This window comes from Cydia fagiglandana, chromosome 3 (assembly GCF_963556715.1).
Source record: "Cydia fagiglandana chromosome 3, ilCydFagi1.1, whole genome shotgun sequence".
In the NCBI taxonomy this organism is placed as follows: domain Eukaryota; kingdom Metazoa; phylum Arthropoda; class Insecta; order Lepidoptera; family Tortricidae; genus Cydia; species Cydia fagiglandana.
This window is the reverse complement of record NC_085934.1, coordinates 18981822-18997616: the sequence shown is the minus strand read 5'-3', so window position 1 is coordinate 18997616 and position 15795 is coordinate 18981822. Positions and strand designations below refer to the sequence as shown.

General features: G+C 35.5%; 2 protein-coding genes across 2 annotated transcripts in view; both read right to left on the bottom strand.

The window, feature by feature from the left end:
* The window catches only part of LOC134680285 (bifunctional arginine demethylase and lysyl-hydroxylase PSR), a 359994-nt gene that overhangs the window by 106060 nt on the left and 238139 nt on the right, over window positions 1–15795 (bottom strand). The window lies entirely within an intron of this gene.
* LOC134680290 (transmembrane protein 205) overlaps window positions 1–15795 on the bottom strand; it is a 29264-nt gene that overhangs the window by 9252 nt on the left and 4217 nt on the right. The window contains exon 2 of the mRNA XM_063539397.1: window positions 1729–1898. Within this exon, the coding sequence (XP_063395467.1) occupies window positions 1729–1898 (170 nt within the window). The remainder of the gene's footprint in view (window positions 1–1728; window positions 1899–15795) is intronic.

Sequence of the window (15795 nt, the reverse complement as noted above, 5' to 3'; positions counted from 1 at the left end):
TGCACTTTTGAAAACTTCTAACAATAATTCCTAGCTTTAAGATTTTAAGAGGTTTTTAAGGATTGTCTCAAAAATAATTTAAAACACTTGACGATCTTAATTTCGTACTAACTTCTCTTAGCTAAGTACCTATCAGGTATTTAGTTTAACTTGCATTAATAAATAGGTCCTAACTCTTTGTTTTCTTTCAATAATACTCGATAAAATAATATTTTAAGATACGCAATATATTATTTGCTCGTATCGTAATGGCAATGTAAAGGTCATATCAATAGGACCCGGAAGAGTCTCCCCCAGTCGACGCCCTGCCATTGCCAATTTGCGAATCATGTTGATCGCGACCGACCACTATAACAGATTGTGTTGTGTGTCGTACTTGTGTCGATACATATCATATACATATCATATCTAATCTACTGGTACTGGAAGATACTCCGACTTCCAATCACAACTATCACAAGTCACGACAAAATGACGTGGCGATGGCGACCACGTGTGCTAAGGAAAAAGCGGAAAGTGGTGATGACGTATTAAATAGGTACACTTTGATGAGATGGAAAAAAATATATTCATTTCCGGCTCCAGCTAAAAGCGAGTTAAAAAACACAAATATACATTCTCTAATAGGTAATTTAAAAGCTACCTACGGTACACGGTACGGATCAAGTATCAATAACAAATTAAAATTTATGATTAATGGTCAATTTTGTATTATGTCGTTTGGAATGTTTTTACAAGATACCAATCCTTTGGAATTGCAAAGCTATTTCCAAAGGTTTAACATAAATTTTAATCGACTGTATTTTTGGCACGTTCGGTTCGGACTTCGGACTTAATTCAAAGTTCATTAGACCAATTCGGATTTTGATTGGCTTTTATAGTATGTCGTATAACTTGTCACGTTTTGATAAAAATAAAACGGCCTTTGCGGCGATTATGGTGGCTATTTTAGTAATTTAGTAACTGTATTATAATTTATTTTCTTGCGCACTAAGTTGAGGTTGAAATTTGGTTGTGGTTGGGTAGATAAACGTAGGTTATTTATATCATGGCTTTTCCAGATGCGTCATAGCGCGTGTTGATTTGTATCTTAGCAGCTAGTAATTAGTAAATCAGAGGAAAGCTATCTTACGCAATCGCAGAAAAACAAAAATACATACCTAATGACTTTACCTATGTAATCCTTCCTACATGTCCTATAAGTACAACCTTGATTTGTCGCGTTAGGTTTGGAATCACAGAAGCGATCTTTGGTATTACCCATTTGACCGCCAAACACGTCAACTGACGCGCGCGCCCTATACTTATCAAACTTCGAGCATTCAAGGTTCATGATGATGCGTCTCACACGATAGGCGTGGCGCTCAAAGGGTTAACACATATGTAGCCGTAACCCATCCAAGAAAAACTCGTAGAGAGCCGACTAAGGTGGTATGGCCATGTGATACGACGACCAACAGAACACATGACAAATAAGTCCTGGTTGTGGCTGTTGTAGCTCGGGGCCCAGACCCCTGACAACCTGGATGGCAGTTGTAAGAAAAGACATGAAGAATGGAAATCTAAAACCAGAGACGACCCAGGACCGACCGGCCTGGCGACGCATGATTAGAAGGGCCGACCCCAAGTAAATGGGAAGGAGTCAGGAAAAAGAAGAGAAGAGTGGTAGGTAGATTGTCGTAATACGGCCACGCTAGGAGCAGCAGCGTCCGGTGTGTCAACACTTACCGGAGACCAGCGTCATCCACACTTGAGAGCCGAGGTGCGTGGCCACGGCGCCGACGTAGAGCGCGCGCCAGCCGCGCAGATTACCAGTGCCCGCGGGGCGCGCCAGCCAGGCCAGCACCACCAGCACCGCTAGCGCCACGTGGAATGGTTGTGATGTTCGCGTTAGGACACTGAGGACAATAAAAAAAAATATAAATCACTACATTTTTGTAAAATCTAAATCTTATTGGTCACCATCATAGTTTGCGGGACTCCACAAGCCTCTCTGCTTATGTGTAAATAATAAATAAAAGATTATTTACATATAAACAGTACGATACGACCAAGTTCTTTAATTACTCCTTCGACCCGATAATATCTATTTAATGATGGTTTTAATTGTTTTATAAAACCAAGTTTCATATCCTTCATAAATTATATTGGTACTGTGCTGTTAACCAATACATATAGTTAAATGCATAATATTATGACTTTATGACAGCCCGCGTGCAAGTCCATGATTACCTAGAGATTAGAATTGTGTTAGTTACACTACGTAGTGTACACGTGTAGAAGGGGCATGCAGCTGTAGCACGATATCACTGATTATTTCACATTATTGCGCTGTTTCAAGTACAAGCGTGCTAACACTTAAAGACTTCATATATATGTTAGCTGAAAAAGAGTATGAACGTTGAAAATAAAATTCAATTACGGCATGGCCGGCACAGCCTTTAAGGCTTTTGGTCGCTGACCTATTTTCTTAAAAAATTTAAAGGCTCAAAGTTCTAGAAAGTGATTGCGTTGAGTAGATATTATCTATAGAATCACTTTCTACAACGCAATCACTTTCTACAAGTTAGGTATGCAAAAACATTTAACATGATTATATTATAATATATTAAAAATTACAATAAAATTAAAAGTAGGTACCAGTGGTCTAGACGTATGTGAGTCGTGACGTTCAGATCCTGGCACATCGATACAAAGAGCAAATAAATAACAAACACATTATGATTGTCCGACCATGGTTGCGATGCACGAGAATGCTAATATTTAGTTAGTAGTTGTTATATGATTTGTTCTGTCAATAATGCGCGTCAAATGACTCAAATGACAAGTGTTTTAAGTAAACAGCTGTTCCTAGGCAAATGTGCTAAAGAAAATTAACTTATGTTACGTATAGGAGCAGCAATCGCGATTGAATTGAAGCAGCGAGAAATATTTGAGTTTAAGTATAGGTACCTGTACCTCATCATCATCATCATCATCTCAGCCATAAGACGTCCACTGCTGAACATAGGGCTCCCCCTTGGACCTCCACTCGTACCGGTTGGAAGCGATCCGCATCCAGCGTCTTCCGGCGGCCTTAACAAGGTCGTCCGTTCATCTTGTGGGTGGACGTCCTACGCTGCGCTTGCTAGTCCGTGGTCTCCACTCGAGCACTTTTCGACCCCATCGACCATCGGCCGGGTATGGTACCTATACCTACTTATTTCTAATAGATCACATCTGATACAGTTTGAATTTTGACCTAACTGAACTTTGCTTTAAACAACAAGTATTGAATCATTCGCGATATAGGTATCTGAAGATAATAATAAACATTAACGCACCAAAGCCAAATGTCATCGTGGCTGAACTAAGATAATATTTTAAAAGCCTTTTTTTAGACAGTGGCAAAGGTTGTGTAGTTATCAAATAGCCTGTGGTGGCTGTGGTCGACGTGCCGAAACGCACGTGGCCCCTAATAAAACCTGATAAGGCAGCAGCGGACGACTAGATTATTGCCAAAATACCGATTGACGTGTGTAAATGATTCATGATTCATCATGAATGGATGCTATATATAGTTCCATCATTGGACGTTGTAGTGGAACGTTTAAAGGTGAGATACAAGTTCAAAGGTAAATAGTAGATATAAGATATATTAGATATAGATATAAGATATATTAGATTAAATAGTAGATATAGAATAGAATATTATAAAAAGACATCACGGAATATTCCGGACATTTGGGATCAGGAAGCGTGCGCGGAGCCGAAGCCAACACGTAGGGCCTCTTCTCTACTTTTGACACTTTAATGAAATGTAGGTACTCGTAAGTAAGGGGTACCTACATCCCTATTGAGAGTTGATGGTATCTAAAACCAACTAGACTATTGGGTGAATGCGATGGACTATGGGATAATAAATCGGCTGAATAAAAAAATGTCGTTACCGCAATAAACCGAAATAAAATCTGTACACAAACTTTCTTTGTTAATTGAAAGAAAGTCAGCTCGTCATCGTTGACTTTGGCACTGGCATTCAGCCAATCGTTTAAACGACAGTGCGCGTGACAGTCAAAAGTCAACGACCGCTATCAAAGTCTATCAACTCAAACTCATTATTATTAACACCATATCAGCGTTACCGAACAAGACCACGTAGTTTTATCATCAATATAACATGGACTTTATAACGATGTATAATGTTCACTATAAGTAAAAAGTTTGATTGTATCACGGTGTCGTAAATTTAATCATCGGTGGAGTATGGAAACAATATTTTTATTTACATTTTGATAGGAGCAACCTTTTTGGCTATAAAGAGCATGATAGCGTTTCAAGGATAAAGTCTCAAGACAAAATGTTAAAAAAAGGGAATAAATTTAATTGGTTTTGTAGGTTTACCCTTGAATATTAAACAAACTTTGATTAATTCAACAGCCTCGTCATAACTTTTTACATTCAATCGGTTCATTTACCGAGAAATCGATTTACGATTCAATCGATCTTGAACTTCAAAAGGGACGGCAGTAAACGTGTGTGGCAAGTTTAAGTTCATTGCATTTTTAAAGAACAATACAAAAAAAAACAATGTTATATTCATTCATTTTTCAGCATTTTTGGTGCAGCGGTGTGGTGTTAACGGAATTGGTATAAATAATGTCAACCCTAATGATTAATTAGCGTTAATTATGTTATATTAACCTTAATTTACCATTTCAGTTGAAATTATCTATATCAATTCCGCTAACACCCTCTGCTGCACCAAAAATGCTGGAAAATGTTACGATGTCTGCTTATATTTAGTAATTTAAAGGTAACTAAATAGGACATAAATTATAAAGAAACAAGAAAGATTAACTCTATTCTGAGAAACCATGTTACAGAGGAGTTTATTGAGATATATGGCGTTTTAAAACTAGATGTACCTATAACCATTCATTTGCCAAAGTCTATCTATCTATCTATCTATCTATCTAGAATTCTAGAGCATGTTTCTCGAACCTGCGATCACGTCGTACACTAAACTATTCACAAAGGGTTTTAAATAGTCTGTTCTCAACCACAATCTCTCTGAAAAATGATAGTCTAAATTAGTATTGGCTATGTGCAAAGTGCAAGTGAATGGTGCTATAACCGATGTCACTGCATGTCGTGGCTAAATTTTGAATATTCGGGGCTAGCATTAACGAAAACTTTTTGTGACTAAATAGGTACTGGCAGCCACCTTAGGCATGCAATTAATTAATGTCATTTGATTCCGTAAAATATTTGGTGTGGATGTGGAAGTCTTATACTGGTCAGTAAGTGATAATACCTATAAAGTGGTCGGTCCTATAAAGTTTATGAATTACAAGCCTGATAACCAAGATTGTGGCCTCGGCGCGTGATTAATGATCTTTGTATTGCCCGATTACAATGATTACATGAATCAGTAAACGACAATGTTTCAGTCTCGCCTATTTAATACGTACCTTAGGTATAGTTTATTTATTTGTATCAATCAGCGATGGATCTAATAGTTCGTTGGTATCGATATTGTATCTGGTAAAAATCTGAGGGGCTTTGATCTCTAATCAGTGTCAATATAGTCTACGTAGGTATAAAGTACATTTATACTTACGTAGTTTACTTTATTAAACGAACTAAAGTACAAACTCGAATTTGTTACATCTAGTCTAGTCTATGAAACTGTTTAAGATTATCTACAAACATCAATTTACTTATTATATACTGTCTCTATCTTAGCTTGATGTAAGAAATAACAGAAATCAGGCACTTTATTTTATAACTACATAGCTTAGCAACCATGAAAGCAACTGTCAAGTCACATAAATACTTGTTCTTATGCACTTTAGGCGGATTACAGTGTCTAACCATCTTACCATAGAGATAATCTTAATTAATTTTCTTGAACCGGGCTCATAAAATGCACTTTATCTGACCGACAAGCTACTTACTTATACACCAACTAAGCTTACTTAAGGTAATTAAATGTACTTAACTGAGACTATGTCTCAAATTCGATGTTCAAACCTAAGGATCTAAAATGAAAAGCGAAAATCTTTTATTTTCTCTCTTCCATATACGTGCAATATTAGAAAGGCAGATGACGAAAGTCAGGAATTTATGATGCTGCGAATCAAAACTTTTTGAATTCGTGAATCTTGCAATTCACTAGAACTAACTACACACTAGAGATTGTACTAGTTAACAACTCTAACCGCAGTAGTACTGCGGGGGAATTATAAATAGATACAAGGAACCTAAGACCATGCCGCTAGTTCTCAGTTACTTGGAATTATATGTAGCATATATGTCGCTTAGAACGTCATTCCATTTCCTCTCACGAATGTCGGAAGCTGACTGAAAGTGGCCTACTAATCCAAATAGTAAGACAAATAAGAGGTCAATTCTTGGAACTTGGATATTACACCACTCTAATTTACTCTATGCTCATGTATGATTGTATGTATATATATATATTAATAATTTTAATCATAGGTACGTATGCACACACTGTTGTAACTACATTACCTACCATATAATGAATGTCTAATAAAACAGAACTTAATTTAAGAAAATGTTATCTAAGAATACATTTTTTTTTGCATTTAGCTGACTAGGTTGTATAAAAAAGAGTTAATGAGACCTAACTCCAATCCAAGTGTATATTTACGTAATTGTACATATATGTACTTACTTACAGCTAATGATAGAGTAGACTACTCTGAGTAGGTAGTTCGTGTAGAACTAAATTAACTTGGTTCACATGGACTTTGCAGAGTTTACGATCTTGCTTTGGTCCCGTCAATAAACCGCAGGAATGTGAATTATAATGTTAAAAGATAAATGTACATTTAGTCTGGTTTTAAGCAATGTGTGAGAAGCCACCCAGGCTGTAAACCAGTTAATAAACATCAAGTGGCGAGCATGTCTCACTTTTGTGAAACTGAGAATCTAAGGCTAGATTTTGCACGTATTAACTACGGTAATAAAATAAATAAGTATAATAATATAGGTACACATAGTAGTAACCTACTTTAACTCTCTGAGTAAAATATAAGTGTACAGTTCCTTGGTTACTGACAGCCTGACAGGCAGATGTTGCATTTAGGTACCAACAGTTTAACCTCAGCCTAGGTGTAGAATATCAGTCGCGTCCATCTAGTTACATTTTGCACCGGGTGCGATGCGCTGTCATTTGTTATTTCTAGAATCAACCTTCACGCATGACGCAAATTGGCGCTTCGATTTTTGAATATAAAATTGGATAAGGTCATGGTGAGTAGCATCGTTTACTTTGCTCGAGGCTCTTGAGAGAGTATAAGAGAAATGTTTCTTTTGCCTCAATGTTTGCCTTACTCTATCTAATTTGTTAATTACAGTGCTGGTGGCTACCTAGCTAATTAATAAACAGATGCCATAGTAATTATTCTATATGTTTTTATAACTTTCTATATGTTTTACTTTAGTTTAAAATAAATTTAAAACTGTAATATGTTTACCACATAATTCAGGCAGTTGATAAATAAGAATGAACCGGTTTTGGTGGGCACATGGGCGATATGGGTAATATAATGTGTTTGTGTACAGTCGACGTCAAAGATATGTTTACATTTTTCGCCTAATTACATGGAAGTAAGGTGCAAAAGTGTAAACATATTTTTGACGTCGATTGTACATGCTACTGTCTTAACGTTACGTACGGTAGCATGTACGTTAAAGTCTCGACGTAATCTGATGCCGACAAACATCTGACGTCCGCTGATGTACAAACATGGCGTACGTCAGTTGACACAGCTGACGGCTGACAGATACAGCTGTTCTCGTCTTGGCCAGTTGAGGCATTGTCCATATGAAAATCAAAAGCTACATATCTTTTATCTAAAGATTCTATTTTAATAATAATTAATAAGCAGTTAAGCCCTCTCGCGCATGAGAGGAGGCCTGGGGGCCGATTTTTGAAATTCGACCACTCGATTTCGTGTATTTCGTTAAATAATATCTCCACTGCTAGGCGTTTAAATTCTACTAATAGAATTGAAATCGAGTGGTCAATACCACTAGATTCCAAATTTCGATCGCTCGTGTTTCAAAAATTAGCATTTCGCCGTTTTCCACCGATTTTCGAGTGACGAAATCGAGTGATCGAAATTCAAAAATCGGTCCCCTGTGCTCAGCAGTGGGACGTATATAGGCTGAAATGATGATGATGATGAAGCAGTTAAGTACGTACCTACAGCTTTTGATCTCCTGACCTTTTATATTTTATCTAGTAAACTTTTCTCTTCTAGTGACATTTCTTACGACAACCATATATTTAAAGGTGTTCCTTGACAACGATATTTATATTAGTCACGATTGGAACTGCCTATCATTATTTTTATCCCTGAGAAAAATACCTGGCGTCGAGATTCCACTTCTGTATAAGGCCAGAGAAAAGTCCTCCATGTAACTGTCTGTGATTTAATCTCAGTAACCGGCTATTTTATGTTGCTCAATTAAAGTTTTCGGTGTATTTTGTACTTAAAATAACTGCGATGATTTATCGAGACGCGTGTTCATTAGCGGAAGGTTTATAAAAAGTTTAATTTAACTTGCAATGGTTACCACGGTATTTTGTGACAGCAATTTATGCGATGGTAAGTTAAGAGTAATGATTTCATGGTAAACGATTGGTAAGTTACATGGACATTTAAGTCTTTAAAGAGACGGTTGATAAGTAGATTATCTAATATTAAAATATTGTAATAAACATACGTAATTGCTACCAGCGAGTTATATGCGTGTCCCAACTCAATAATATTATGTTTAAATCAATAAAAGAAATAAAATTTAACTTTTGTCCACGTCTGACTAAGGTTGTTTAACAATCGACAATAAATATTGGTACCTACGACATTTTTTTATACTGCTCAGAGTATCTACCTAACCTACTAGGTACCCATGAAAATGCAAAACAAACAAGCTCGATAGCGTTATTGTTTTTGCGGTCATAAAAGTAAAGACAAGGTTGTAAACAGTTAAGGTAAATGCAAAGTGTAGCAAAGTATAAACACGCGTGTGATAATAGTTACATTTTGACTGAAACATACCAGTGGGAAGTTTTTATTTGCTATTTTTTAGTCTAAGTATTTGAGATTACGAGTATGAATATACTCTTGAGTCGGACTGAAATATTTGGCGAATGCTCTCAGTAACGACAATACTAGGCATGCAACCATTATAACAACAGTGCAAACGCAGAAAAGCATTACATTTGTACACCCATATCTTAGTCCGCTTTTACGACTGTTCCTTTACATTTACGATAAGTAACAGTGGCAATAACACGTATGTAGGATTTAATTGCAGCATTTGCAGCAAAGTGTAAATATACCTGGCTACCGTACGGAACACAATTTCAGCTAGACATTCCTGACGACACTCGCTTCCGTACTGATATTTTAACATGCAAAAAAGACCCGCAAAATGTATAGAAGAAGAGGATGGGATGCAACTAAAGGAAATCAACAAGCCCGGATTGACATGGATACTATCAATACCTAATTACCTACCAATTATTGAATAGCAGTCATCAGTCAGAGTACTGTGTTGTTTTAAAGCTTTAGTTTTATAGGTATCATAGATAAAGTGTCTACATAAGTACATAGCAACAATCTCAACACCTCTGTAGATTTGCATTAACAAAAAACATAGCTAAGTGTTGAAGGGAAAGTACTAGTCATTCCGCGCACCTTGCCAACGTGTAGGCGTGGGCTATTTCAGCTAGGTACTGTTAACTAATTGTTAATTGTTGAGTTTGTCATACGAGTTTCTTATATATAAGTATACAAGTTGAAAATGCGATTATTGTCTAAATAAAAACAATTATTGACGAGTATAAGAACCTTGAATGTGTGGTAAATAAATAAAACCTTGGTTTAAAAATCCTTAAATGTAATGAAAGTTCAATGCGAAGTCACAATATCATTCGTTCGAACCAATTGATACGAGTATTGAAACAAATAATGATTCTCCTACGTAATACGTATACCAATGAATAACTATTGAATAAATGACGCATGAAAACACCTGTATGACCTTCGATGTGCAAAAAATCTTATCGTTCATTCATCAATTATTCAAAATTCAACAGTTTAGTGTTAATCGGTCTTTACCTGTACTAATCATGTTAATGAGACTTTGAAACGAATGCAGCTGATTTATCACATTGTTACCGTTTAAATTATTAAGATTTTTTAAAAGTAGTTTTAGGCAAGCTATCATCCTTCAGTAGTGTGATCTAAAGGATGATAGTGGGTATATCGATTACCTAGGTATATAACGCGTGAGCCTCGATATAGTGGATTTGATCACCCGCTATGTACTTAGCTGTTTTACCAGACAGATCTCACAGATCAGATAGAAACGTCCTTATCCATCAGAGCGGTCGCTCACTTTTAGTACTAGTAAGTGCCTAACGTATCTACAAACGTCAAATCCTACAACTCCTAATCTTACCTTGATTGAGTGATTAGTGAGCGTTCTATAAATATTGCTATCTGGCCGTGGTTGCTTGATTCGTGCGATATGGCGTCGTAATCATGGTGTAACAAGTGCATTGTAGTAGGTATTAATTAGTACGAGTTTTATCTATTTGCAATTGGCTGTTTTTCATTGATAAAGATAGGCAAACTACATACATTGTAATTTTCAGTTTAGATTACTTACTCGTACCTTTCATTTTAATTTCTGTTGCTACATATATTACTTGCTTTAGCCTAACTGCTGAAGGAGGGTTCTTTAGTTAAAGATAATACATATTAAAATTAAATTGATTAAGAACTGTTTTGTACTGCATAGCCCTTTGATGAGCTTGTTAGTCAAACTATCTGATTAGTGTGTCTATTAAAAATCTATTGATGCGTGAAGAGAAGTCTACGTGCACTAAACTCTTAGGTATAACTATAGCTAGGTACATAAAGTTCAAGAGACATAAAAATAATGGGTCTCTATTGTTTCCCGAATAGTTTTAAGTCATAATGTATTATTTGTCAGAATTCTCGTTAGTCATAATTGGTTTTTCTCAGAAACCCGTAACTTTTCAGGATTGCCATAAAACAAATCTAACCTAACCTATCTACACAATAACCTTACGAAAATCCTGAAAAGTTAACGGTTTCAGTTTTATGACTAACGATAATATGACAAACAATACATTATGACTTAAAACTTTATGGGAAACAAAGGGACCCCAAAAATAATGCATAGTTGGTCAGGATACTTGGTTCGAAAATTCAATAATTCTAGACTGAAACAATCATCCAATAGGCACATGTAAAATGGAATTAGTTCACACCAGTACAGTCCAGCACGTCAAGATATCTCTGACAGGCAATGTATAGGTACCTATTGAACGCTCGAAGATAATACGTTGAATGATTAAGCTCATGGTATTTTGCTATAAAAGTTTGATTTATGCCACATTTGTTTGTTGTTATGGCTTAATCCATCCTATTAATAGTTTCAGGTACTTTGCATTTTTTATCTAGGTCGTGAGACAGAGACCGATAGCAACTAGGTCCAATATCAAGAAACTTAAAAGTAATTAATGAGTTTACCTTTATGATGACCAATTAAATATTTCAAGAATTAAATATATTAAATTAAGATACGTTGACCAACTTACAGTACGTAGGTACCTACTAATGGTACAAATTGGGATATAGAGTGTTACGTTACATATAATTATATACTTCAATAGAAAACTTCTTAGTCACATATATCTCTGCTCCTCAAAAATGTGGTCCGACCACCCGCTAAGTACATAATTAAAAATTTGCTTATTATTTAAATCGTCAGTTATTTCCTCTGGCCAGTCTTATTAAATCATTTTGCCGTGATTTCATTATTAATTTAGGGTACGATACGTACGGTATAATAAAAAGTTATTGCCCTTACGAGACTCCCATCGAGTGGAGATGGTATATCATTACATCATTACCGTCCTCGCTTATCCGATAATAATTACTGATGACGATGTTGTATAATGACGTTTTGATTAATACGTCATACTGGAATATTTCTGATTCAGAAAGTCAGATATAAGATAACTTTGAAGTGTTAATTTAATACATTATTATGACGAATAAACGATATAAGTTGTATAACAATCCTTTTTCTCGACTTATACAAGCCTTTTCTCGACTGGGCTTTTAATGAGCTAGCACTCCCGGGAGGGTTCCCGTACGTACGTTATACAAATACAAATTATTTATTTGCCTGAATACAATGGATATATAAATAGATTCTGACATAAAATTAGAAGTACAATGTACTCCTAATAGAGCATGCAAAAATTATAATTCCTAACAATGAATGTCATAAATCATATTTTTTGATATCCGCACCTTCTACAACCTAGAAAACGACCACATATGTTTATCTATCCATGACGGATGAATAAGTACATTATTAAGATAAAGATAAGCAATAAAAACGATCTCCACGATCAGATATATTTCCACGAGAATGTTCGCGAAATATTCCAATATCTGCGCTATCAAACTATTGTTCTGAATGTATGTAAAATGGCCAGGCAATAAAAATGTTTGACGAGCATAAAATTTGCTTGACCTATAGTTCGTTTTTTTTAGCATTAGAAAGAACTCCACAGAAGTAAGCGTACAGTTTTTATCAGGCTCTTTAATTGTTAATAATTATTGAATTATCTAATGTAGCACGGTCAATACATATAATTTACTTCAAATTATTACCGCTAAAAGTGCCGGATTTGGAACCACAAGTTTACTTCTGCGAAGTTCTTTCTAATGCTAAAAAAAACGAACTATACATTTGAATTAGGTCAATTACGTATAACATACATACGTAGGAGGTTATTTTTATTTTAGCGATTTGAATGTCTTGGTTATAAAAATATCCGGAATCCGGAATATTATTATTGCTTTAGCCATGTAACGGATTTAAATTACGATACAGTTAATGGAGCTACACGCTTGTGCCAAGAATGGTCACAGTTTTGAGATATTTGAAATATGGACCTTTTTTATATTTTTTTCATGTTCTTTCGAACATCATGAAGATCATAATATTATTCGTATAAGATACTTACATATTCATAAATATCATAAAATTAACCATACACTTTTGTTTATCTATAGAATGTTGGGTTAATTATTGCGTGACATTGCGTTATAGTTAAATACGCAAACTATTTGCGTACGTGACTGCCATATGTGATTGCAAATCATGAAAGACTTTATCACTTTAGTGATAACATACTTGTAACTTTTCCACACAGATGTGACCGTCTAGCATGAGTCGCGCGCGAGAACGCTCATGCTAGCAGGTCTGATGTGCTGATGGGTACGCCACTTTTAACTTGTCATAGTTTAAAGTGTTTAAATATGTTGTTTTGCGGGATCTACTCATTTTGTTAGATTCTGAGTAATGTTGCTTGTTATTAGTTGTCTTAACATGTGTTTTCCTAGAAGGAAGCATATTACACTATAAATATTATATTGGAAACTAATAACGAGGTACTTCCCATTTGATCATGGAATTGTGAAATCCTCATAAAAATCAAGGCATGTGCGAATTGGATTCACACACGGAAGGTTATGATATGACCTTCACATATTTTGTAAATGTTTTGATTAAAGTATTTCCTGTCAAACTAACTGCTGTTAAAATGTCCCATTACCGTGGAATAGCTAACTACTACAAAACATCCAAATAATCTAGCCTACAATAGTAGGAACTAAACTGATTGGTTGTATACCGACCTCGCCTCGTTATTACATAACAGTTTTTCATTACATTGCATTTATATAAATGGAACAAAGAATGCCCGAGAGACAAAAGAAAACGATTATTTAATTGGCAAGTTTAATTATTTTTTGCTAGTAATGGCATTTTCAGTTGTTTCTGCGAATTTGTCGGAGCGTGACAGGTCGGTCTGAACTTGTCACAGATTCGATATGCAGATTAGATCAGGCTTCACTTTTTTTATTAAAATCAATCGGTAAGAGTTACAAATTGGACTACAGGAGACTGTTTATATTATAATGAAGTTTTTAGGCTTTGTACTATTATTACTCATTAGCTTACCTAGACTTCTAAGCATCTTAAGATTAATAGCGCGACCTTGAGATATTAATCAACTGTAACAAACATTGTTGACCCAATTTCAATCAGTTATCACTAAATACATAGTAACTGCTTGAATGAGTAACGTGCAAATTAACACTATACTCCCACGCTATTCGCACGCGCCTTCAATGGTTCATCATTACCGTCTCTCACGTCATTTCATTACCAACTTAGGCTCTTTAGAATAAAGTGCATTTTCCCTTGCAGTGAATGGCTGAAGTTTTTAGTTTACAAGAACAGGCCTGCAGTATAAACAGCATTTGTTCTCATGAAAGTACGTGCCTCCAGACACGTTCAGGTACCTCTGAACATGTGACTATAGTCACTATAGTCACATGTCCAGTCTTGGGTGAGATCCAAATTGCGAGCAGGAGTCATTTCCGTAATATAAGAATAATGGTTTTATTTTCAAGAAGAGACTTCAGGAAGTAAATATTTTTGTTGGCGCGCTAAAAACAGAAGTGTTCTAAATTATGCTAATGACCTGGGAAATATTTACCTCACTGGGCCTGAGTCCGCCGTAAGCTCAATTTTAGTAGGATTACGGAGAAATTATTTTTATATACATACTTCTTTATTGTTCATTTAATTTAATATATGATTATTAAGCGCCTAGAAACCACAAAAGTTAGTAGGTATACCTGCCTAGGTACCTATGCATATGATTTTGATTTTACAAACAGCAAAAGTGGAATGACTGACTATACTAGCACGTGACTATGGTCACACGTGACATACTGTTTCCGTGCGTTTTCTTTAGTTTGTTAATTGCGTAAGAAATGATGACATCGCCATAATCTTTGATAAAAATAGACGATAACACTAATGGGGGTGTGACCGCATGACTTATGTTTTTGTATTTATGTAATTTAAATTTGCCAAATACTTAAATAGAACCGTGAGTATATGCAAATGGTTTACATACTATTTATCTAAGTATTTGTAAGGAAAAATTGCCATTTCCTAAAATTCCCCAAACATTAGCGTTAAATGTCAAAATTTCCGGCAAGTCTCGTGAGTAAAGTTATCTACTCTGACCTCGTGTTACATTAGTTAGTGTCTAATAATGGCGAAAGTTGAGATCCGGTGTTAACAATACCTATAATATCGTGTTACTAACATTCAGGGTCAGGAGCTAGTGTGATTACGTTATCAAGCACTGAATTATCTGTGCGATAGAACGTTTCAGATTATATTGGGACAAATCGTCGTTAGATGTGACATGACAGGTGGCGAGCCCACCACGGCCAAGGTAGGTGCTATTAATAATAATAATAATTTAGCCTATATACGTCCCACTGCTGGGCACAGGCCTCTCAAGCACGAGAGGGTTTGGGCTATAGCACATAATAGGTGCTATTAGCATACTATAAAGGTATCCACTGAAAATTGTTTTCGATGTTATCATATAATAAAATACAAATGGGATTGAGCGATATGGAACCGCAGCTAGTTAATTTATTACCATGCGAAATAAATATGTAATGAAAAAATGAGAAAACCAATAAAGTAAGGCATTATTTACCTATTTTTTCTTGCAATCTCTTTTATGTTACGTTTATTAAACTTCTAAATTCCAGTAAGTGATCGAGTATTCTCCATCACCCGGTTTATGGTATATATTGTGAATGACTATTTCGGTCCGTGTAGCAAACACAA